Source organism: Nipponia nippon, unplaced genomic scaffold (assembly GCF_047370975.1).
Source record: "Nipponia nippon isolate SJK-2023a ecotype South Korea unplaced genomic scaffold, ASM4737097v1 scaffold_27, whole genome shotgun sequence".
Classification (NCBI taxonomy): domain Eukaryota; kingdom Metazoa; phylum Chordata; class Aves; order Pelecaniformes; family Threskiornithidae; genus Nipponia; species Nipponia nippon.
The window spans coordinates 3,008,712-3,030,451 of record NW_028262344.1 but is presented as its reverse complement, the minus strand read 5'-3'; the positions used below and the strand labels follow the sequence as shown (position 1 = coordinate 3,030,451).

At 40.3% G+C, this 21,740-nt stretch overlaps 1 protein-coding gene across 7 annotated transcripts in view; it reads left to right on the top strand.

Annotated features, from left to right (window-relative positions):
• Nucleotides 1–21,740, top strand: part of NSD3 (nuclear receptor binding SET domain protein 3) — a 53,043-nt gene that overhangs the window by 20,009 nt on the left and 11,294 nt on the right. For all 7 annotated transcript variants that reach the window (XM_087763171.1, XM_087763175.1, XM_087763170.1 and 4 more), the window contains 14 exons: nt 388–891; nt 1,700–1,826; nt 5,815–5,915; nt 8,362–8,407; nt 8,996–9,126; nt 9,690–9,818; nt 10,497–10,623; nt 11,042–11,239; nt 11,842–12,012; nt 16,350–16,499; nt 18,842–18,998; nt 19,582–19,784; nt 20,257–20,369; nt 21,207–21,476. In XM_087763171.1, the coding sequence (XP_087619297.1) occupies nt 388–891; nt 1,700–1,826; nt 5,815–5,915; nt 8,362–8,407; nt 8,996–9,126; nt 9,690–9,818; nt 10,497–10,623; nt 11,042–11,239; nt 11,842–12,012; nt 16,350–16,499; nt 18,842–18,998; nt 19,582–19,784; nt 20,257–20,369; nt 21,207–21,476 (2,427 nt within the window). The remainder of the gene's footprint in view (nt 1–387; nt 892–1,699; nt 1,827–5,814; nt 5,916–8,361; nt 8,408–8,995; nt 9,127–9,689; nt 9,819–10,496; nt 10,624–11,041; nt 11,240–11,841; nt 12,013–16,349; nt 16,500–18,841; nt 18,999–19,581; nt 19,785–20,256; nt 20,370–21,206; nt 21,477–21,740) is intronic.

The following is a 21,740-nucleotide window of genomic DNA, read 5'->3' as shown; positions in this document are numbered from 1 at the left end:
GTCAATATCTATGCTAATCAAAATATTGATGTGGAAGGAAAGGATTGTTTATAGAAAAATAAGGAGGATTTAAAAAGTAGATCAATTAGGATTAATTCTGTGTCTCATAACAGAATGACGGGCTTGAACGCTGCCTGTTCTTGTCCTTAGTGAAGCTGTAACTCAGGGCAGACACTTTTAATTGTGATGGTCATAAGGATCCAGCTCGAGTGTCTGCTTGTACTCTGAGCAGGGGATTCACTGTCCACCTTTCAAAAAATACCCTGTAAATGAAGAGCGAACTTAAATATGCTGCCTGAGAGATTTAAAGAACCCCAGGATTGCACTTTAAGCGCTATACCTGGCAAAATCTTCAGTGTAATTAGCTGCTTGTCTTTGTTCCTTAAGATTCGCAAACCAAGGCCGCAAAGAGAGCGTGCTCAGTGGGATATTGGTATTGCCCATGCTGAGAAAGCATTGAAAATGACTCGGGAAGAAAGGATAGAACAATACACCTTCATTTATATAGACAAAGAGCCAGAGGAGGTTTTGTCAAAAGCCAAAAAGACTGCTGCTTCTAAATCGGAGACCAAGAAAAACCGACGACCGAAGCCAGCCTTGAACACCCAGCCAGAACATGCCAACGTGGTAGCAGCATCGCCTTCAAACGCTGAGGTGCGAAGACAAAGCCAACGGAGGCAGTCAAGTGTGGAAGAGGAGGAGCCACCTCCTGTGAAAATCGCATGGAAAACAGCTGCAGCTAGAAAATCCTTACCAGCTTCAATAACCATGCACAACTTGGATCTTCAAAAGTGTAACATGTCTCCAGTTGTTAAAATTGAACAGGTTTTTGCCCTTCAGAATGCTGCTGGGGATGGAAAACTCATCGATCAGTTTGTTTATTCCACTAAGGTATGTACTTTGTGTAGTGACTCCTCTTTTGTTCATAAATTATCCCCAGTCTGTCTTACTGGGGAGCTTAAACTTGTGTCCACCAAGCTTTCACGATACACGTGCCTTTCATTGGAGAGAGAAAATCTAACAAAAGACAGATGTGACAATGGAATCTTTTAGTGCACTGACCCCTTAATTTCAGCGCATCCCAAAGTCTCTGGCAGTAACCATTCTGACTGGTGGCAGAGGAGCTCTCTACAGATGGTCGCGTTTTTGCTCACAACACATTCAAAATATTAAAACTGTTTAATTCCAGTTTCCTAGTTGAAATAATCCAGAAATTCTCTGTAAATCTTAAAATCAATGTATTTGTGGGAAACAGATGACAAAACTGTTAATAATGTATTAAAAAGTAATAACTACATTTTGTATACCAGACTTTTAAAATGAGTTCTGCCTCCTAGCTTCCTTCAGGTGCACAGCAGCTTCTCACAGTCAGTGTAAGGAAAAGTTTAGGACTATTTCTCTGCCTCCTCCTTCTGCCTCTCTACGTGGAGGGTATTTATTTCATCCTAAGCATTAGAGATAAGGTAATGTTTAGAAAAGTCACTGGAAATTTTTTTTGCCTTGTGTGTAAGGGGAGATTGAGAGGGATGGAAAGTTCTGCAAGGAAGCAGCTCAGTTGTAGATGTCATCACGTGTATGTGTCGCACTGAAGAGCAGTGAATGTTTCTGTTGTGAGACTTAGGAGTAGATCAGTCTGCCTGTTAGCAACAACACATGCATAAATAGGTTAAGAGAATCTTTTCTTCTTTTTGTTTTTAAGGGAGTTGGTAACAAAACAGAAATAAGCGTCAAAGGACAAGAGAAACTTAATTCTTCATCAAATCAGAGAAATGAAAAAGCAGCAGTGCAAAATGCGTCCTCTCCTGAAACAACTTCTGGGTCAACAGGTAGGCAAAACTGCAGAATCCTTGTCTGAACTTTAGCAATCTAGCATTTAAATTATCAAACGTGACATCTTCCCATTAGTTAAAAAAGATTATTAACGTCTTTCTGTTTACATGATAGTTGTAACAAGCATGGCTAATATAACACATGATGAGCCCAGATGCTTGAGAAACACAGGATGTCTTTGTGATGGGATTAGCTGGTTTGGCCTCTGAACTTTTAGCGGCTGCAACTTGCAGTATCTAAGTCAACCTATTAGAAGGACGGGTGCCTTGTGGAGAGCAGATGGCAAGTTGTTTTAGAAGACAACATAGTGGAAGTGTGTTAGCAGAGGATTGTAATGCCTTTTGGCACCAAATGTAAAATACAACAGCTGAGATCAAAGGAAGAGAATGTGGAAGTGGCACAGTTCAGTAAGGAATGGCTCTGAATCAGGATGGGTGCTTTCCTAGACTTTGTTGTTGAGTTCCTGCATGACCTTTGTAAAGGATAGTGATTTTTTTTTAAACTGCTTCAACTAACTCCATCAGCAAAATGAGATAATGCTTGCCTTCTGAAGGCATTTTAGGGGCCCCACCGTAAAGCACTAAGTTTTGAAGTATTATGCCTGAGGCAGAAGAACCACTGAAGCAAATAATGGAGCTTGAGACTGAAAAGGGAAAGCCTGGAACAAGCTATTTGAAGTTTAATTTGTAGTACGGTAGTAGAGAAGAATTGAGAAAGATAAACCGGGTGAGTGCTTTCTAGACTTGGAACAGAAAAGCAACATTTTTTTTCCTGTTTTGATTTTTGAGAAATTGCTAATGGGAATTCTTCCAAAGGGATTGAGCTTTTCCCTGCCAGCAGAAATGTGTCTGCAGTACGTCCTCTTATCATCCTCAAGAGGAGACAGATACCCTTTGGTGAAGGGATGGAGGTTCCTGAAAAGAGACGGGTTTGAGTCATGCTGCACCAAGAGCTTTTCAAGTTCCTCCAGTCCCTATAGTGACTTCTGTTTTTTCAACCACAGATTTTGTACAGGCCATGTAAAATCCATTAACTACTGCATGTTTGTTACTGTGCTCGTAATCGTATCCTTGGTATAGTCTCAAACATACTTAGTTTTACATCAGGTATGTAAAAGTAAATTTTAGGTTGCAGCAGAACACCTTGGTTTTCTATCACAGTAGGATGTACAAATGCTCATGGTATGGAAGCAAAAAAAAGGTGGAAGACTTATTACAGTACGCATGCTAAAACCCCCTCTTCTTGAGAAAAAAATCTCGTAATTATTGCCACCTGTCACTTCTGCTTTAACTGTCCGTCTGTTTGGTTATTTCTCCCTTTCCAAACGTAAAATAAATGAGATTCCAAGTCAGAAGCCTCAGTGGTCAACATACGTGGGATCACTGTCCTCTGCAAACATGCTCCAGTTTCTGTACTTGTATAGTTTTTAGGTAGGCTCGTTTTTATATACATTGTTTTATGGACTGTATTTGGGGACTTTACAATACAGGCTGAGTACCCTGGATATGCTGGTGCGAGTGGGGCTTCCTCTGGTGGTGTCGACAGTGGTTCTGCTTTCCATTTTTAGTTGCTGTAGCTACTTCAGTTTTTCCAAACAGTTGCTACTTTAATTGCCTTGCAGCAGGAGAGGTGATGGCGGTTTTGTTTCTCTCACCTGGGAACTAAAGGCTTCACCTTCACAATGGCTCTTCAGACGTAGGGGGGTGAGAATTCTGAGCCTCTCTTTTTTCATTTTCTTAGGTTTTTTGGATACGTAAAACTCCACCTGATAACACCCTATAGAGTGCATGAGCTTTACTTCAGTATACACTCCAAACAGTCACTTTCAAAGCCATTTCCAAAGTCCAGACAGTTATTGGTCCCCTCTCATGGAACATAACTGCGAAGTCCTTTTTTCAAATTTAAGGTCACCGGAACTTCAGAATACCTTTACGGTAAAGTATTTTACAGAATGACTCTGGGAGTCCTTATTAATAACCTGCAGTTAGATATACAGAATTCCATAGTGCCGGGAAAATAATTCTGTAACTTGAAATCTGATAATAAGAGAACAACCATGAGAATTCATAGTGCCTCCGGTCTCCACATGCAGCTGAAGCAGGATTAACCTGACCTGACCTGGCCAGTAGCGAGGTAGATTGCTGGTCTGAAATCTGTCCTGAAACTCTGGATCCAAATATGCACGAAGACGGGATAGGAGCATTGTGGAGGTGATGCACTGGATCCTTGGCGAGCGGGAAGAGGAAAAAGTGCCCGTTGCATTGATCAGTATTGCTCTCAGCCAATATTAGATGCGCTGATTCTGGAGTTTCTCCTCTGATACAGGGCTTGCATCTTGTTTCCCTTACTACAGTGGGGCAGCACAGGGAGAAAATACGTTATTGATTAAATGAACTGTTTGGTCACACTTGCTCGAATTTACTTTAAGCTGCTTCAGAGAATTTCGGCTGAGCACAAAGGTGACGAAAGGTGGCCCCTAGCTTTAGTGTGGAGATCCACGATAGTCGTGTGCGCCTCTCAAAGGATGCGGCTCATTGGAGCCAAAAGTTACACACGTGCTAACCTGAAGGACGTTGAGCTGAGTTATTAACTTCTGAATTATTAATAACTCGTTGCTATTATTCATTAGTTAATGTGCTGTAAAACTTTTTTTCCCTTGAAGAAAAACAATTTTTTTTTTCCCTTAGAAACTGTAAAATTCCCCTCGGTTACTGTAAAACGACAACTTTTTCAGCTGGAAAGTTTAGTTACTGAGCCACGCAAGCTTGATAAAAATGCTCATCTGATTAATCAAGGTGAATCTTCATTTTATTTCTACAGTCCTTTTGAAAGGCTTTCTTTTAGTGTCTGATGAAAGCCTGCCTATCTCTCTAGATATTTTATCTCCTAACAAAAAGGTGCAGGTTTCCAACGTCTAACAGTATATCCATCTGTAAGCGAATTATCTATCGGAAAGGGAATTCCTGGTCCCAAGAGTTTGTATTTTTACTTGGAAGAATACAAAGCATTTTACATTCATGTTTTCTGTAGGTGAAACACCCAAAACTGAAAAACAAGGATAATGCTTCACAACAGATAATTGTAAATCTTCAAAATTTCAGGTTTCTGTCAGTACAGCTCTAAGTGTGTACTCTGTTTAAAAAGTTGCACGTGGCATTAAGTGTTGTGCCCGTGTTTCTCCGTGTGCCCTTTTTGGAGGTAACCGCAGCGTAGAAAGGTCTGATTTTGCCAACCTTTGTTGTCAAAAACCCAGTAGCTCCTACTTCATCTCTTGAAATGTCGTAATAACCTTCATTAATCTGAGTTCGTTTTCCATGGTAATGTTTTCAAAAACTTGTTTTTTCACTTCCATTAATTACAGTAACACCTCATGATCACTGCTTCTGTTTGTGCTGAGTTTTTCTTCACCTCTCGAAATCTTTAGTTGAGCTTTCAGATTTTGTATTGATGGCACGTGTTATAGCGTGGTTCTTGCTGTAAGTTTTTTGTGCTGGCCAGTTCTGAGAGAAGGCAATCTCCCCGCAGAGCAGGGGCACGGAACTGGTGTTTTGGGCGAAAACTCGGAAGCTGCGTTTTGCGTCTTAAATTTCTAGCTTGTTTTAGTTCAAGAAGTTGATTGTGGATACCTTCCCATAAACACCAGAGATGGACTATTTGGTTAAAAATGAACCAAAGTGAAGACTGTGCTCGAGAGGTGTGTTACGAAAAATCTGTTTGCCCTAAACTGGATCCCAGCTTTTTGTTTTGCTCTGTTACCAGTGTCTTTTTCTGAAGCTGATCTCTCTGTCTATGGAATCAGAACGTGTTATCTGCAACCACAGCACCAGTTGGCAAATAGCTTGGAACTGAATTTAAAAAATAAAACATTCAAAAGAGGAAAAAGTCTTGGTTTCGTTACTTTATCTGTTGATTTGGTGTTGAACATCTTGCTGTACCTCAGAAATACGAGGAATCGTATAATGGAAACCTTTTTTCCTTCTTCAGGTTCTATAGAAAAGAAGCAACAGAGAAGATCGATTCGAACCCGCTCAGAGTCTGAGAAATCCACTGAAGTTGTGCCAAAGAAGAAGATCAAAAAGGAGCAGGTTGGCTTCCTCCATGTAGAGAGTTAAAATATATTGTATTCATAAATGTTGTGGCTTATATTGGTGCCTTTTTATTTTTCTCCATTTTTCCCCATCGGGTTTCGTTTTGGACTATCCTTCATGAAATCCCCTTGTCAATACCATTGCTGTGACTCTGCTACTGGCATCTTCACAGTATCAGTCAGGCTATGGAAAATGGGAACTCAATGATGCAAGACTCCTAATGAACCTGCCATGTTTCCTTTGAGATTTCTGTTATGAGCAAAATGATCTTGTTTCAGTAATTTCTATTTGATGGAATTGCCACCAGGTTCCTTCCTTTTGCTCTTGATTTAGCTGCTGGTTTGTATCGAGGTTTTGTTTTTCAAATGAAGTTAGACTGATTAATCTGACCACTTTTGAAAATGGACTTTAAGAATGATTTAACTTAAAGGTGAATAGTCAGACTTTTATGTCGGCAGACATCAGCAAAACAGATCTTCTGGGATATACGTTTTTTTTTTTTTTTTTTTTCCTTAAGTAGATCTAACATGTACAGGGCATTCCTTTAATCTGGATGTCAGACAGACAAATGTTGTTGCTTTAAAAAAAATTATAAAAAATTCTGCCTGGAAATGAGTAGGAAAGCTCAGTGGATGGACATTAATATTAAAAACTGAACACACGTTTTTAACAAGTTTGTCAAAGTTGTTGGTTCTTTTCCTTCCATGGTTGATCCTTCCTCTTCAAGGGCCTCTCTGCTTGAAACCTGAGAATTTTATATAAAAATGTTTCATAGGATAGCTTTTACCAGTGAGAATTCTTTAAAAGGGACAGTCAGGCTAAAGATTTATATGGGAAGGGGAAAAATTGCTTTTATCTTTTATTTTAATTTATTCTTTGCCCTTTACGCTTTGTTTTGCACTTCATTCACTTCAGAGACTGAAAGTGGACCCAGTTGCTTTTATTTTTCATGTTTTTCTTTTGGTGCCATAGCATTTACATCTGTGTTCAGCAGAAGAGTGCTCTAACTCCGGAATGTTTCTCGCTGAAACTTTAAAGCAACTTAAATGTTGGGCGTAAGATACCTGACGTAGTCCCTTAAGCCTCCCGTCATGAGGTGTTGCAGCCTCCCTCTTTTCAAATGAGTTGTTTTATGTTTGTAAATGTTTCTTAATTTAACAAAGGTATAAGAACCAACAATATGAACTTCATGGATCCCAGTTAGCTTTGCTTGCTTATATTATCTAGCTAACTAAGACTATGAACATTAAAGTGCTTTTCTCAGGAAAAGTATATGACTAAAAATTAAACACAGATGCACTGTAATGCGCATAACCTTGAATGTATTAAGTTATATATAAAAAAAAAAAAATCTTACTAACTTCTTACAATTATGCAACAATATTTGTTACCCAAAGTCAAGTTTTCTTGCAACTGATTCCCCAATTAGTCTGCAACAACTTGGTATAAAATTATAACTGGAACGAGTACAATTAATGGGAAAAACAAAATGTTAATGCTACTGTTACAGTGACTAGTGGAGAAATAAAAGTGATTGTTTAGATTTTATATTTGTATTACAAAATGTATCCTATACAAATCCTTCTATTGTATGTTTTTACCTATTGTACAACAAAATAAAATATTTTTTAAAAAAATTATAGAATAATCCTTAAATATTTACTAAATGTGTTTCTACATGCCTATGTAACCGCATTGTAAAGAAATAACTTGTAATTCTTAACCTTAAAAACAGGATTTTAGGCAACAGCTTCCTTCTATAATTATTACGCAGTCGCCAAATTCTCACGTGTTACACGTCCATTGGCAGAACAGTTTCTAAACTTACCCTTCCGATATAGGATCGAGACCTTGAACCGCTTTTGCAAGATTGTAAACTTGTCTGCTTAAGTGTACGCTGCCATTGAGTTTCCAGCTGTATAGAGCTCTGCAACGCTGCGGGCGACGTCCCTCTCGCCATCGCCGGGCGCCTTGCAGCACTCTATACAGAGACAGCCCATTCCCAGGAGCTCAGGAGTGCCCGCTTGGTGGAAGCGCCTTGAGCGGCAGTGCATTAAGTGTCTCACTAACCCGAGCGTCATACCTGTTAAGGGGAGCTTCTGCTTACACAGGTGTGGGGTTTTACAAAAGCAGCAGGGTTGGCTGCCAAAACGAACCCCGCTCCTGCCCGCTGGACACGGATAAAGCTTTCCTGTCATCTTCATGCCCAAAGGGAGTGATTGGAAAGGACCTTGCTAGTGAACGTATGGCTGCCTTGTCTCCTGGTGCTCAGCGTAGGCAGCTAGGATTAAATCCAACGGGACAAGAAGGCTCACACTAAGAAGGGGATGACAGACTACATCTGAGTTCAGAGATGCTAATCGCTTAAACTTAAATGTTTTCTTTTTAATACTAGGGAGAAAAATTCCTCTGGTTTTAACTGTGGATTTTCCTATTCAAACAGGTTGAAATGGTTCCACTGACAGCAGTGAAGACAGGATTGCAGAAAGGTGAGTTGCACACGAAAATAAACTTTATTAAAAGTTCCGGGCTCATCACACTTCGGCAACGGTTTTCGTTCTGTGTAAACCGCAGAGGTCTTAACGCTTTCTGGTGATGAACATGATAGATGCTGGTCTTAATTTCTCTTGTGAGGGTTTTCTGGGGGGGTTTCTTGTTGTTTGCTTGCTTTTGCATTGCTGGTTGGAAAGAGAGTGTTTGTTAACGTGCTGTAAGCACGTAAGTCCTTCTTCTGGACATTCCCTAATTGAAAAAAGAAAGTCTTTGCTTAGCCATATGTTACGGACGGATGACGAAGAGGTAATCTCCTAAGGGTTTATCCTCTGTTATAGACAATTCGGTAGCTTCCTCCACCACGTCAGCATGTTCTGAAGTTTGTCAGAAGGCCTTCCTAAGGTGGTTTTCAGTTAATTAGCTTTTCGGGAAGAACTGAACGAGGATGAAAGTTGCAAACTGAAAATCAAGGCTAGAAATAAAGTGCGGTTTCAGGCTGTCTCTCATCTTTCTTTTTCCTTTATTAATTTTAAGCAAAAAGTTGAGAACATATATTAAAACTAATTTTAGTATGTTGTGTTAAGGTGCCAGCGAGATTTCAGATTCTTGTAAACCTTTAAAGAAAAGGAGTCGTGCCTCAACTGATGTAGAACTGACTAGCTCAGCTTACAGAGATACATCTGACTCTGATTCAAGAGGACTTAACGATTTACAGGTAAAGGCATATTGTTTCTCCCAGGGACCTGTTCGTTTAATCTGTCAGTATAATAGGCTTTTCAGTTGCATATTGCTAAATCTGTGAACACCATTTTCTACAAATTTCATGTCTTTTATTGTCTAAAAAATAAAGCCCAGTCTTTTTCTGTCTAATCCCCTCCATTGTATTGATACAAAAACAGATAGAGTCTTTCTTTACGGATTTTCCTACTTTGTCAGGCAAAACGTTGGTTTAGATCACTGACTCGGTTTGCTTTTGGAAGGTTGTTGGATTCTTTGGGAACTGGGAGATGCCGCCGTATTTTGGTGTAAAATTGAGAGGTGTCTGGAAAAAGTAAAATAGATATCTTTATGGTTTTTTGCTTGTACAGGTAAAAGATATGTCAAGAAGGCAGCATTCGTTGCGTCATTGTAACGAAGTTGAGCAGCTTTCAAGGACCTTCCTATCTCTTGATGTATTGAATGATCTTTTAGTCAGGGGTGACTTCACGATTTTTTTCCGAATGTGGTTGTCCTATGAAAGTGTCTTGTTTGAGTGCCTTGGATTTCTCCTCTTTGTAGGGTAGTTTTGGAAAACGTTCAGACAGCCCATCAGCTACGGCCGATGCTGACGCTTCTGATGTGCAGTCGGTAGACTCTAGCTTATCCAGGAGAGGAACTGGAACAAATAAAAAAGACACTGTTTGTCAGGTAAATGATTGTACTGCAAAGAAGCGAATACTAAAGATGTATTATCTGTTTCTGTTAGTTTGAGCTGACGGACTTTTCAAATTGCACTGCTTTGTTTTAACCATGTCTCATAATTCGACATCTCAGATAAAATATCAAGGCTTTTAGGAGTTTTTATGCTCTGGAAAGGATTCATAAGCCCTCCTGCATGCTAGAAAGCTCAAAAGCTAGAAAGTGGTGTCTAATCCATACCTGCAAGCAAAAGTAGAAAAGGTAGATGCCATTTTCTGCTCCATTCGAAGACTTCAGATGGCCTTTCAGGATAGGGCAGAGGGAGAATTTTCCAGTATTTTGGAGAGAAAATCCTGGAATCTTCCGGCCGGTTTCCTGGTCGATAGTAAGGGAACAAGCTGCTCTCGCTCTTCGGGTGCATGAGAAAACGAGGAGTCCAGATGGATCCGGTAGTGCCTCTCCTGTCTCTGTCCAGGCTCGTGCTGTTATGAGAGCAAGATGCAGAAAGTGCTGGGGTTGTCTTCAGCCCAGAGACTTACCAGGTCTGCAGTGGGATGTAGGCCAGTCCTCCTGCCTTATCTTCGCTCTGCAGAGATGTCAGCTTATTCTTTGTTAACATCTGGTAATCATTTGCATTTAAGTATGTCAGGTACCCTTTGTTTTCTGACAGCTGTCTGTTTGTTTAAGATCTGCGAGAGCTCAGGAGAGTCTCTGGTGTCCTGCGAGGGCGAGTGTTGCAGCGTGTTTCATATGGAGTGTCTCGGCCTGAAGTCAATGCCCGAGGAGAAGTTCATCTGCACCGAGTGTAAAAACGGTGAGCGTGTTCCTCGTTTGATAAATGAGGAGGGATTTGCCGCTTTGCTGAGGAGGAGCTGTGTTCTGGTCAGAACAAACCGAGACGGGAAGTTTCCAGGTTTTGGGAGTGCGTTTGGGTTATTTTATTACTTTTTTAACCTCTGAGGCCAGATTCTCATTTTCTACTTAACAGGTACCTGGCAAGAAAAAAAAGTAATAAACTGTTTAGAGTTTTCCTCAGAGTAAAGGATGTTTATGTTAACAGCAATTATATAGTTGTTGTGGGTTATAGTAACCAACTTAACCTGTTTGAAAGGAAGGAGCCTGTGTTGCTCAAACCAGCGTAACTCTGTTCACTTCAGAAATTCTTTTAACAACCTCTGTATCTCAAAGAATTGGCCATTACCGTTGGGCTTCCTTATTCCTTCTTTTACAAGGAGAACATACGTGCTTTTCGTGCAAACTTCCTGGCAAAGATGTGAAGCGCTGTTCCGTCAACACGTGCGGTAAATTTTATCACGAGGCCTGCGTTCGCAAGTTTGCCACTGCCCTGTTCGAGTCGCGAGGATTTCGTTGCCCGCAGCATTGCTGTACTGCCTGCTCGATGGATAAGGATATTCATAAAGCAAGCAAAGGTGAGGATAGAGCTGCCTTTGAACAGCAGGAGGAAACTCAAATGCATCATCAGAATAACAAGGAATATAACTCTGCCCTCTGTAATGCAGCGTGCAGCAAGGCACAAGGGTTTCCTTCTTAATGAGGTCATGAATTTAAATCTGTCATGGGTGGGAAAACAGCTAGCAGCCTGAGACCGCTGTCTAGGTATACCTGGATCCACGACGCCTGAGTCATCTTTTGTTGCTGGGTTTAATGGGAGCCAAGGGTTAGTAGGGCAAGGCCACGAATGTTTTTTTTTTTAAAAGACAGTTGGTAGAGGTCTTCAGAACAATTGTTTTTCAAGAAACAAAGAGTCCTTTTAGAAATTAATCAAAATATTTAAACAAAACGAGTAGACTCTAGAATGATTAAAACCATGTATTTTTTTCTTAACGGAGTTTTGAAGTGCAAGTTAAGAGTTAACTTTTGTGAAACTTTTTTTTGTAAAGATGTAAATCTTTCTTTTCAGTCTAGTCCTCTGATTGGAATAAAAATCAGCCTTGCATCTGTCTGTGGTGTCTTCTACCATATCCTGACTCCAGGGTGACATGGTGCATTTTTCTGCATTTATATTAAACAGGTCGCATGGTGAGATGTTTCAGATGTCCCATTGCCTATCACTCAGGAGATGGCTGTATTGCTGCAGGAAGCTTGTTTGTGTCATCCCACATTCTCATCTGTAGTAACCATTCCAAAAGGAATCACTCCTCATCAGCTGTAAATGTAGGCTTTTGTTTCGTTTGTGCAAGAGGTGAGCACACTTGTTTTTTCCCCTGTTTTATAGTTCTTCTGTGGTCACTTGTGCAGTTTAGTGATAAAAATAATGTATTTCATAAAGAAAAATCTCCCTTAGGGCTCTCTGGGATTTAAATGCTGCCTGTGATTTTTTTTTTTTTTTTTTTTTTTGGTCAACAGTTCTCATGAGACTTCCACTTGCTATTTTGGTCCGTAATATTTATATTCAGAAACAGCGATAGGTACTCAGAAGGCCTACTTGTGTTGCCAGTAGGAAAAAGTGGATGCCGAGCCCCCAATTCCAGCCATTGCAAGCTGAGAATGGATGCTGTGTTATTATTCACTGTCTGTTAAGCAGAAGGGGATTCTTTCACCACTCACAAATTAAAACTGTTTAAATTTTTAAGGCTAAAAGGTAGGATTTACTCATGAACTAGAAAAAAATCATTTTAATTTATAACTACCATCACATTTGAGAACTTTGAAAGGAAAACATTTACAGTACCGTAGAAACAAGTTTCATGCCGGGATTTTCCATATGCCAAAGTTCTCTCCTTTTTTTTTTTTTTTTTTTTTTTCTCTCCCCTCCCCCCCCCCCCCGCCCCTTGTTGCTTTTATGGCTCTTAAGTCACTAGTGTTCTGCCAGATAGCAGGTTGAAAAGTTCTGGTTCATCAGTTGCTTTAGTCGCACAATGCAAAAATACCATTATTCTCTCAGATGAATCGAAGTGACCCAGTTAGGTGTTTGAATAATAATATGTATCTTATACAGTATATAGTTTATGTTGGATGTATTCTTTTCAGCAGCTTTGAAAGTCAATAATAAGGAAGTGAAAATGAGATGAACCCTGAAGTTACTTGTTTTCACTTGTGTTCATTCAGTTGGAGGCTTAGTATGGGAAAGATTGCCTTGAATTTGGAAGAGCAGAGTAGTAATTAAAGACCTTTGAATAGGAAGGGAAAGATGGTACCAGAATAATTTCCTTTCTACCTCTCTCCTTTCTTCCCCTTTCCTCATTTCCAAGTAATTTAGGAGCCATCACAAAGAATCAAGTTTAAAATAAAATTTAAAAAAAAAATCCAGAAGCTCAGAGAGAAACAGTTTTAGAATGAGCCTTGGAGAAGCTCCTCCAAATGTGTAAAAAGATGTTTACAACACGGGTCAGTGGTTCTCCTTTTGTGGGCTTATTTAAACATTTTGGGGCCACCCCAAACCAGGATAGGCGTGGTGTGAATCACAGCAGCACTGCATAAATATACACATGCAAATTTGACATTATATGTGTCTTTACGCTCTTTTATTTTAGGTTTTTAGGTAGCCTTATGTATGTTTTATGTAAAATTCTGGTTGATAGTATTCTTACGTGTACAAATGCACAGTCCGAACAACAAACACAAACCAGCTGCTGTGTCTTTGAACCAGAGCTAGCTGAAAGCGTGTGACGTGGCACTCTGTTAGCAGGTAGATGCTTTGGGGCGTTCTGCATCAGATGCTAACTCTGAGAAAAACAAACGCCTATCCTTCAACGTTATTAATTTAACCAATAGTAACACCCGAAAGTCCAACGTAAATACGTGGAAAGAAGTTGTTTGTTTTCTAGAGCTAGAGTAGAATCATGAAAAACAATTTTTGTGGTAGGTAGAGCAGTTCTATAATATTTTCAGCACTTTGGTTTTATGTTTTTTATCTCAGTTGTCCGGAGTCAGTCTGGTACCAGGATCAGAGATAGGTTTATGACAGAAGAGTTTCTGTGGATCTTCCCTGGTTTGAATGTCAGATTAGAAATGTCTCTTGGCAAGGTCCAACGGTGGCTTTAGTCTGCCCCTGTAAGTATGAATGTGAAGAATTCTGTATGGTAGGATGATGTCTCGTCCTGCTGCTCTGCTCCTGCATGAGGTAGGTCATAGGATCTTAGCCCTTAGAGAACCGTGCTGGTGCGAATGTCACTGATCTCAATTGTGAAAGCTGTCTTTGTACTAAGATGTGAATGGAAAGCAGTGGCAGGCTTCTGCCGCTGGATTTATCCTAAATATTTTGTTTTCTACCAATTTCAAAACACTATTAAGCTGTAGGGCCAAAATCCATTGCATGATACAAACCAGCTAAATCAGTTTCTCTGAAGTTGTACTTTATTAAGCCTGTGGCTAGCAACTACGGATGCTTGAATCTGACTTAAGATCCAAATATTATAGAAGAACCTACTCTAGAAGGTAAATCTGCAATAGTTTATTACAGGTGCATGTGAAGGTGAATCTCCTTGGGAATTTTTTCTCCAAGTTTGGGCTACTGAGTCTGTGACACAAAGGTGTAAAACAGAGGCCTCCCACTTCTCTTGGGTAGAACCTATTTAAAAGCTTTATGACAAGGAAGACCTGCTATTTGGCATCCATCTTATGTATAGGGCACAGAAATCAGAATTTAGGAGTAGAATTCCAAAACCGAATTACAGTAAGGGAGTCTTATGCTTGCTGAAGATGCAGACCTGCATTTATTTCTAAAAGAGTAAATGAAGTGCAGCAGAAAATTTTCATGCTTTTTGGGTTTGTTTGTTTGGTTTTTTTTCCCCACACATTTGACATTGTTTTAGTAATTCTGTTTATACCTGAATATAATATATGTACATATATATAATATATAATCTTCATCAGAGATGACGCTACAGAAGTCTGTATTTTCTTCTGGCAATATAAGTAACCTCTGAACCCCAGCAGATGGAATTTCCCGTCCTGTATATTCACTGAGTCTTAGTTATGAGAACTGGAAAAGTTACAAACCGCTACCACTGACTGAATCCTCTGTATTTTACAGCAACTCTATGTACTTGTTCTTCTAGAAAATTTTTGTGGGGTTTGTTTCTACTAGGCGTAGCTGGAATCAGGAGCCAGTGTGCTTCACCGAAGAAAGATTGTGCGAGGTTTACATTTAGCAATCTCCCCCGGATGGGTTGAATTGAGTCCTGTCTAGTCATATGTGGTCAGCATGAGGGACATAAGGTGAGGACAGCATCTGTGGCAGGAGCGCTGAGAGTACCTGCTCAGAAAGAAACGGGGAACTGAATGCTTTAGAAATACTTGGGCATCTGTATGTGAGAACGGTTGCTTAATTAGTTTTAGTTGATATCAGAAGGAAAAACTTTGTGTTTAGATGCAAAGCATTACTGAAGTGAGAAAATGTAGATATGAGACAATCCATAAAACATGCAAACCTGCTTATCATGAGGTACTTGAAATACGGTATATTTTAAGACTTCTTATTCACCTTCCTGAAATATCCTTCATTAAGCACATTATAGTTCACATACCCGCATGTGTAGGTCGTACCTGTTTTATGAATCCTCCTGAGGACGTGCTTTCCAGGTAGGCTGACGCCGTTCTCCTCACAGCAGTTTTTTAGGCACCCCCGTTCAAAAGCTTCTGTACAGCCCTCAGCTCTGCGTGTGTCCCACAAGGGAAAGAATCGGTGGCTGTCTCGGTAGCTCATCTTTCCTGCTTCTTTGGGTCTCAGTTGCTCTGCTCTTCCCAAGAATTACTGGCCAAATGCTTCTGATCTGTAGCGATGGGGCTCTCGCCTGGGCTGCCTGGCTCTTTGGAGCAGTGAAGAAAAACTCTTCTTGGTGGAGAAAGACAGCGAAATGCAAGCGCATCATTTGAAAGAAATGCATGTAGGAGAACAGAGTGCTTGACTGCTCCAAAGTGTTTAATTTGGTAGCTGTGGGAGGGCAGGGTTGGTGGAGCTTTACTTAAAAACAAATGGCGTAGGGCAGCACTTTCATCCATTCTTTCCCCTCTGGTGCCTTGCAGAATCACTGACCCCTCTTGTTATTTTTTTCCTGACACAATTATAAAGGCAAAACACTTCCATAGATAAGATCTTAGAGACAGATTTGTAGTAAGTGGGATGGGGAGTTCCATACAACGTCTGCTTTTTCAGTTTGTAGCCCCAGCTAACAGCGTGACCTTGGATGCAGTGACTGTCATCCCCCAGCTCTTCAAAGGAGCTTGCTTTTTTCGTTTGGGAGGGAGGGTGGCTCACGCAGGCACAAAATTGGTTGCTTCTCTTGTGCTTTTCTATAAATGCGCAGATTAAGGGTAAAAGCACAACTGAAATTCCACTTAGAAGCAGCTTATTCATCGTAGGTTTTTCCAGCTACATTTTAATTTAGTCTCTCAAACACATAACCTCTTTCTTAGTGAAGAAACTTTCTGTCAGACTTTTCTTTTTCTTCATTTTATCTTTTTTTCATTCACACATAAATGCATTAGAGGTGTTCATTCAATTTATTTTATTTTTCTCCTTTACGGAATCATGGGTAGTTTCATTGCAACTCATCTCTTTCTGTTTGTTTCGTATAGGGTTGGTAGTGCAGGATCATTCAGACCCCCTGTTCAGTTCATATGCCTATAAGTCCCACTACCTACTGAATGAATCAAATCGTGCTGAGTTGATGAAATTACCTATGATTCCTCCTCCTTCGTCAGCTTCCAAAAAGAAATGTGAGAAAGGTAACCAAAATAGTTTCTTTCTCTTTAATTTACTTTGGCTTTTTCTGTTATTTCTCTCTCTTTAAATCAAACAAGAAATGTCTGCTTGTCCAGCACCACTTACTGCTTTTCAGTAAACTTCACTCATTGATTATTGTGAGCGTGTGTTCATGTTGTTGGCAATTTTTTTATTACAAAAGGGCTTAAAATAATTACTGTCACTAAATTCTCCTTGAAAGAGGTTAAATCACTTTGTATCTGGCCTAGGCTATTCCAGCTGCGGGGAAGCTATTTACACAGTAATGTGAAGAGGTGGCAACTAGAGCTTGATACTGTCGCAGTTCAGTACTTACGAGGATGATGTAAAATTGATTTTATATATGGAAGAAGACGGGGGGATGTTCTGTTTCAGATCTTCTAGGTAGCTTACGCAGAGCCTGAGAGGGGAGAGGGTTTTTCAGGTTGAACGCGGGTGGGTCCTGTTGCCATCCAGAGGATGTCCGAAGCGGGAAGGCAGCGAGGTTTTTGCCTGCGTATGTGTCCATTAGCCCTTGGGCCTTGTGTTCCACCTCCGCCAGCTTGGGACAGCCGGCGCTCCTTCCCCTCCTGGCTTTCTGAAGCAGCGCCGCGCGTAGGAGCGGCAGGAGACGCTTTCTGCCCCGCGCGGAAAACCCTGCAGCTCCGGGAGAGAGCGAGCGTTTTATTCTGGTGTGGGTGGTGCTGTAGCATCTCCCAATACCTCATGGGGAGATAACTGTTGTCTGTATAAAATACTCAGATGTAATATTTTATTCCCCACAGAAATTTGATTTCCCGAGAGTGTTCAGAAACGGTGCCCAATTAACCATTCTCAAGTTAGGTTATTTTGAACGTTGCTAGATTGATGGCTTTCAGTAGTTCCTGTAATTCCTGAAAACAAAAATTATTTTGAGCCCTCTGCTTAGCTTGAGCAATATCTTACTAATGCATCCTGAGAGCAAAGTGTTGGTTTTTTTTCTTGCTTAGCACTGAAAGTTTTGCATTTGATTTTGTTTGATTTTTTGCATCTCTTGGCATTTTACCATGTCGGATAATGTTTCAGTAATTTACGCTGGGTCTGTATTTCCTCTGAAATAACGTTTTTGCAAAAAACTATTTTAAAAGTTAAAATTTTCTTACGGGTTTGGGCAGCTCTGGAAAATCCATACGGTTGGATTTTGCCATTTTTAGCAGAGGAAATACAGTATTGGTCATGCAACTGATTTGTTTAAGGAATGCTTATTGTGACATGCAACAATCAATTAATGCAGTGACATTTTTGAAAGTCTATAGGTGGACAAGGTTTTCTGATAAATGTTTGAAAGTTCACACTTTTTTTGATATTGTGCTGGAAAATTGCTTTAAACACTCTCAAGTCTCTCCCAGATTTTCCATCTGGGACACAAAAACTTGTTATTTTTTAAAAAATTTATCTATCTATAAAAACGTGTATCTGTATTTTATATACGTACATATATAAAATATTACAATACGTGTAATGTATCGAGTCTTATTGTATGAGCTGCTCTGTCTGCTGAGGGTGGCTTAGAGATGTGCTGTGGCTCTCCACGTTTAATACATCTGCCAAAATATAAGCCAGCCAAAACAACTTTTGTCCAAATAAGTGTAAACTTCAGCAATTAACGTTAACCACCGCGCTAAGATTTCCTTTGTGCGCAAAAAGAACTTTTGGGATGGGGACAGCTTGCGTGGTGTCTCATTCTGCATTATGTACTGTGCTCGTACTGGTAAACTTCGTTTTGTGGAATAAACAGACTTACTACAATTCTTTTATAATGTCCTTGGTACAGAAAAGCATTGATCAACCTATAGGCTGCGGGGTGTTTTAATGCACACTAACTGATTGCTGAGGGATTCAGTCATAACAATGTTGATTGAAAAAACGTTTCTTAAAAATGTGGTTATTTGTCGTTGTTTTGGCCGTCGCCAAAGGCACCAACCAAAGTTTTGGCCATCGCCAAAGGCACCAACCAAAGTTTTGGCCGTCGCCAAAGGCATAAAGGCTAACGGCACTGCTTTCAGATGCAGTGCTTCATTTGGGAATGTTGCTTCTCCCGCCAACTTACCTCGTGTTTAAGAAATACTCAGCTACTTTTGTGTGTATCTTTGCAGTTAAGCATCACAACTTGCACATTAGGCGATTGCACTGCACGGTCTTTTTTAACCAACATTGTTAAGTTTGACTTGATCCCTTTCTTTTGCCATTTTTTCTGTGAGGCAAACGAGAACGTAGAATGGATGATTGAAAATGAATGTCAATTGCTGTGCACAGGGGGAAGCAAATCCTTACTTCTATAAACCAAGCAGGGTTTCTTTGTTTAAAGGTGGAAAACTGTTATGCTGTGAATCCTGCCCAGCTTCCTTTCACCCCGAGTGTCTCAACATAGAAATGCCTGAAGGATGCTGGAATTGCAATGACTGTAAAGCTGGCAAGAAGCTACGTTACAAGCAGATTGTTTGGGTCAAGCTTGGAAATTACAGGCAAGTTCGCTATTTTGGGGTTTTAATGCTTTGGATGTTTTTAATGTACTATAGAATTACAGGAAGATAACTCAAAGCAGCTCAGTCTTTGTAACAAGAACTAGAAATACAATAATTCATCTGCTTTGTGTCAGACATCGATGTCGCCCTTGAAATTAAATTCTCCTGCTTTTTCCAGGCAATGATGGATACTTGATTGCGCTTACATTTTGCTCTGTAGAGTGTAATAGCGATATGGAAAACCAGGGGCTGTCTTATGGAACCAAGGTGTCCCAGCTTGTGTTTGCTGTTAGTCACCTGCAGGAATACAAGCATTTGTAGGGGATCTTAGAAGTCCACTCTTGTGCTGTGTTTGTTCAAGGCTTTTCTGAAATCTGGCATAAGAACTTTTCTTCTCTTTTGCATGGTGCTTTCCCAAGTACTGCTAAAGGGAGCCTTGAATGCATAAGGAAGGAGTTCATTTCTTTAAGAAAGGAAAACTGGCTTTTATTTCCCAATCCAGTTAGGCAAACTCAGAAGCTAAGGCTTCAAGGAACTTATATTCTTTTTTTTTCTTTTTTTTTTTTTTCCTCCTACTTTTCAGGTGGTGGCCAGCAGAGATCTGCAATCCCAGGTCTGTGCCTCTCAACATACAGGGCCTCAAACATGATATCGGGGACTTCCCAGTATTTTTCTTTGGTTCACATGACTACTATTGGGTACACCAGGGCAGAGTTTTCCCTTATGTTGAAGGAGATAAAAGCTTTGCTGAGGGGCAAACTAGTATTAACAAGACCTTCAAGAAAGGTAAAATCAAACAAAGTTTATAGTGGTTTATGACAAAAATTCCACGTGTTTGTGTCTCCATCACCACTTAACCTGCATGGGAATATTATGTGACTAGTGTTCTGTGTTCACGTAAAATTGCAGACATTATGTAGATCCCTTGACTGCAGCTAAAAATATATTTCTTTGAGTGCCTACTCATTGTATATTGTTGTGGGCAAGTTCGATTCTTCCCCAAACTGGGAAACATTAAGATGGAGCTTGGGCTCTGCTGCATGGGATCATTGTTCAGTATCTCTGTACCTACTGAAAAGTACCTGATTATAGATTCATGATACACTGCAATAACTCATTTTTAGCTTGTGTTTTTGTTTATAGCGTTCTATTCCTAGCTTTTAAAAAAAAAAAATTAAAAAATTAAATACATACATGTATATATTTGGTTAACAGCAGCTGGTGCTAATTGCTTTCTCTTTTGAACTCCCTTGCACAGCACTTGAAGAAGCGGCAAAGCGCTTCCAGGAGCTGAAAGCACAAAGAGAAAGCAAAGAGGCGTTAGAAATTGAAAGGAATTCAAGGAAACCTCCACCTTATAAACACATTAAAGTGAGTTGGCTTCTTTTTTTTCCTGTTTTTACGCTGTGCATTGGTAAGCTATGTATTTAAACCAATATTTGCAACAATTCCAGCTTAAGGACATTCAGATAAATCATTTTGCTCTTCTTTTCAAGAGTTTTATTCTGTCTTCTAGTACCATAAAACGTTCTTTTAGCAGAGTATTTGTGCAAGAGAGTTAACGGCTGAAGAACAGTTTTACCTAAGGTAGAATTTTGCTGGTTGCAAGCTCATGTCGTGTGTCTTAGATACATGCTGGCTATTACAACTTACTAAACGTTGTTAACCCTGAACTCAGTAGGAATACCCACTGCTCATCCTACTGCGGACTGCAGAGTCTAACTCTTGCCAGCAATTTTGGACACGTAGGGCTTGGTGTTGTTTCTTTAACGGTTTTAGTTTTACCTGGAAGAAATAACACCAGTGATGTACTTCATGCACTTTGCGTGCTTTGAGTTACCGAACCAGTCGTTTTACTGGGAAGAGGCTCCTGCTGTACTGTCTGGAGTCAGGAATTTTCATGTTCTTCACGTTAATTGCTTACCACTGCCTTCTCTGAGCAGTGTATGTCCCCAGTTCAGTTGGCAGCTGAGTGGCAGCAGATGCCATCTGTAAAAGTGCATGCATGTGTCCGCTTCTGAATTGCGGGAAGTATACTTGTTGTGACACACTATCCTTCCAAAGGGTCTGGAAGAAAAATAATGGTGTAATCATTATTTTCTTGCCTTCTCGTGTCAGTTGATGATTGGCCTCCAATAAAGCTGTAGAGTTTGTGTTCTTTGTGCATTGTCATCTTCATATATTCTTTTTTTTTCCTTTGTTCCACAGTCCAACAAGGTAATAGGGAAGGTTCAGATTCAGGTAGCCGATCTGTCAGAAATCCCTCGCTGTAACTGCAAGCCATCGGACGAGAACCCCTGTGGGCTGGAGTCAGAGTGTCTGAACAGGATGCTGCAGTACGAATGCCATCCCCAGGTGTGCCCAGCGGGAGAGCGATGTCAGAACCAGTGTTTCACCAAAAGACTCTACCCTGATGCTGAAATAATAAAAACCGATCGACGTGGATGGGGTCTCAGGACAAAACGGAGCATTAAAAAGGTAGAATTGCAAAGGACAAAGGTTGTGATAGCCATCAGTGTGGTTTTGTGTGAAAACACTGCAACTCTGTGCACCTTAAGCGAATGCATACAAAAATTTCAGCACTCGCAAGCGTGTGCTTTGTGTTAAAAAGACACGAAACTTCTGTAGGCGAAGCAGTAATGGTGAGATCTGCTTAGCTGTTTTGACAGAAGCGTCTTAACCTTGATACCTACAGAAGAAAAGCTAGTTCCAGGTGACTGTGCGTTTGTGAATTCTGTTGGT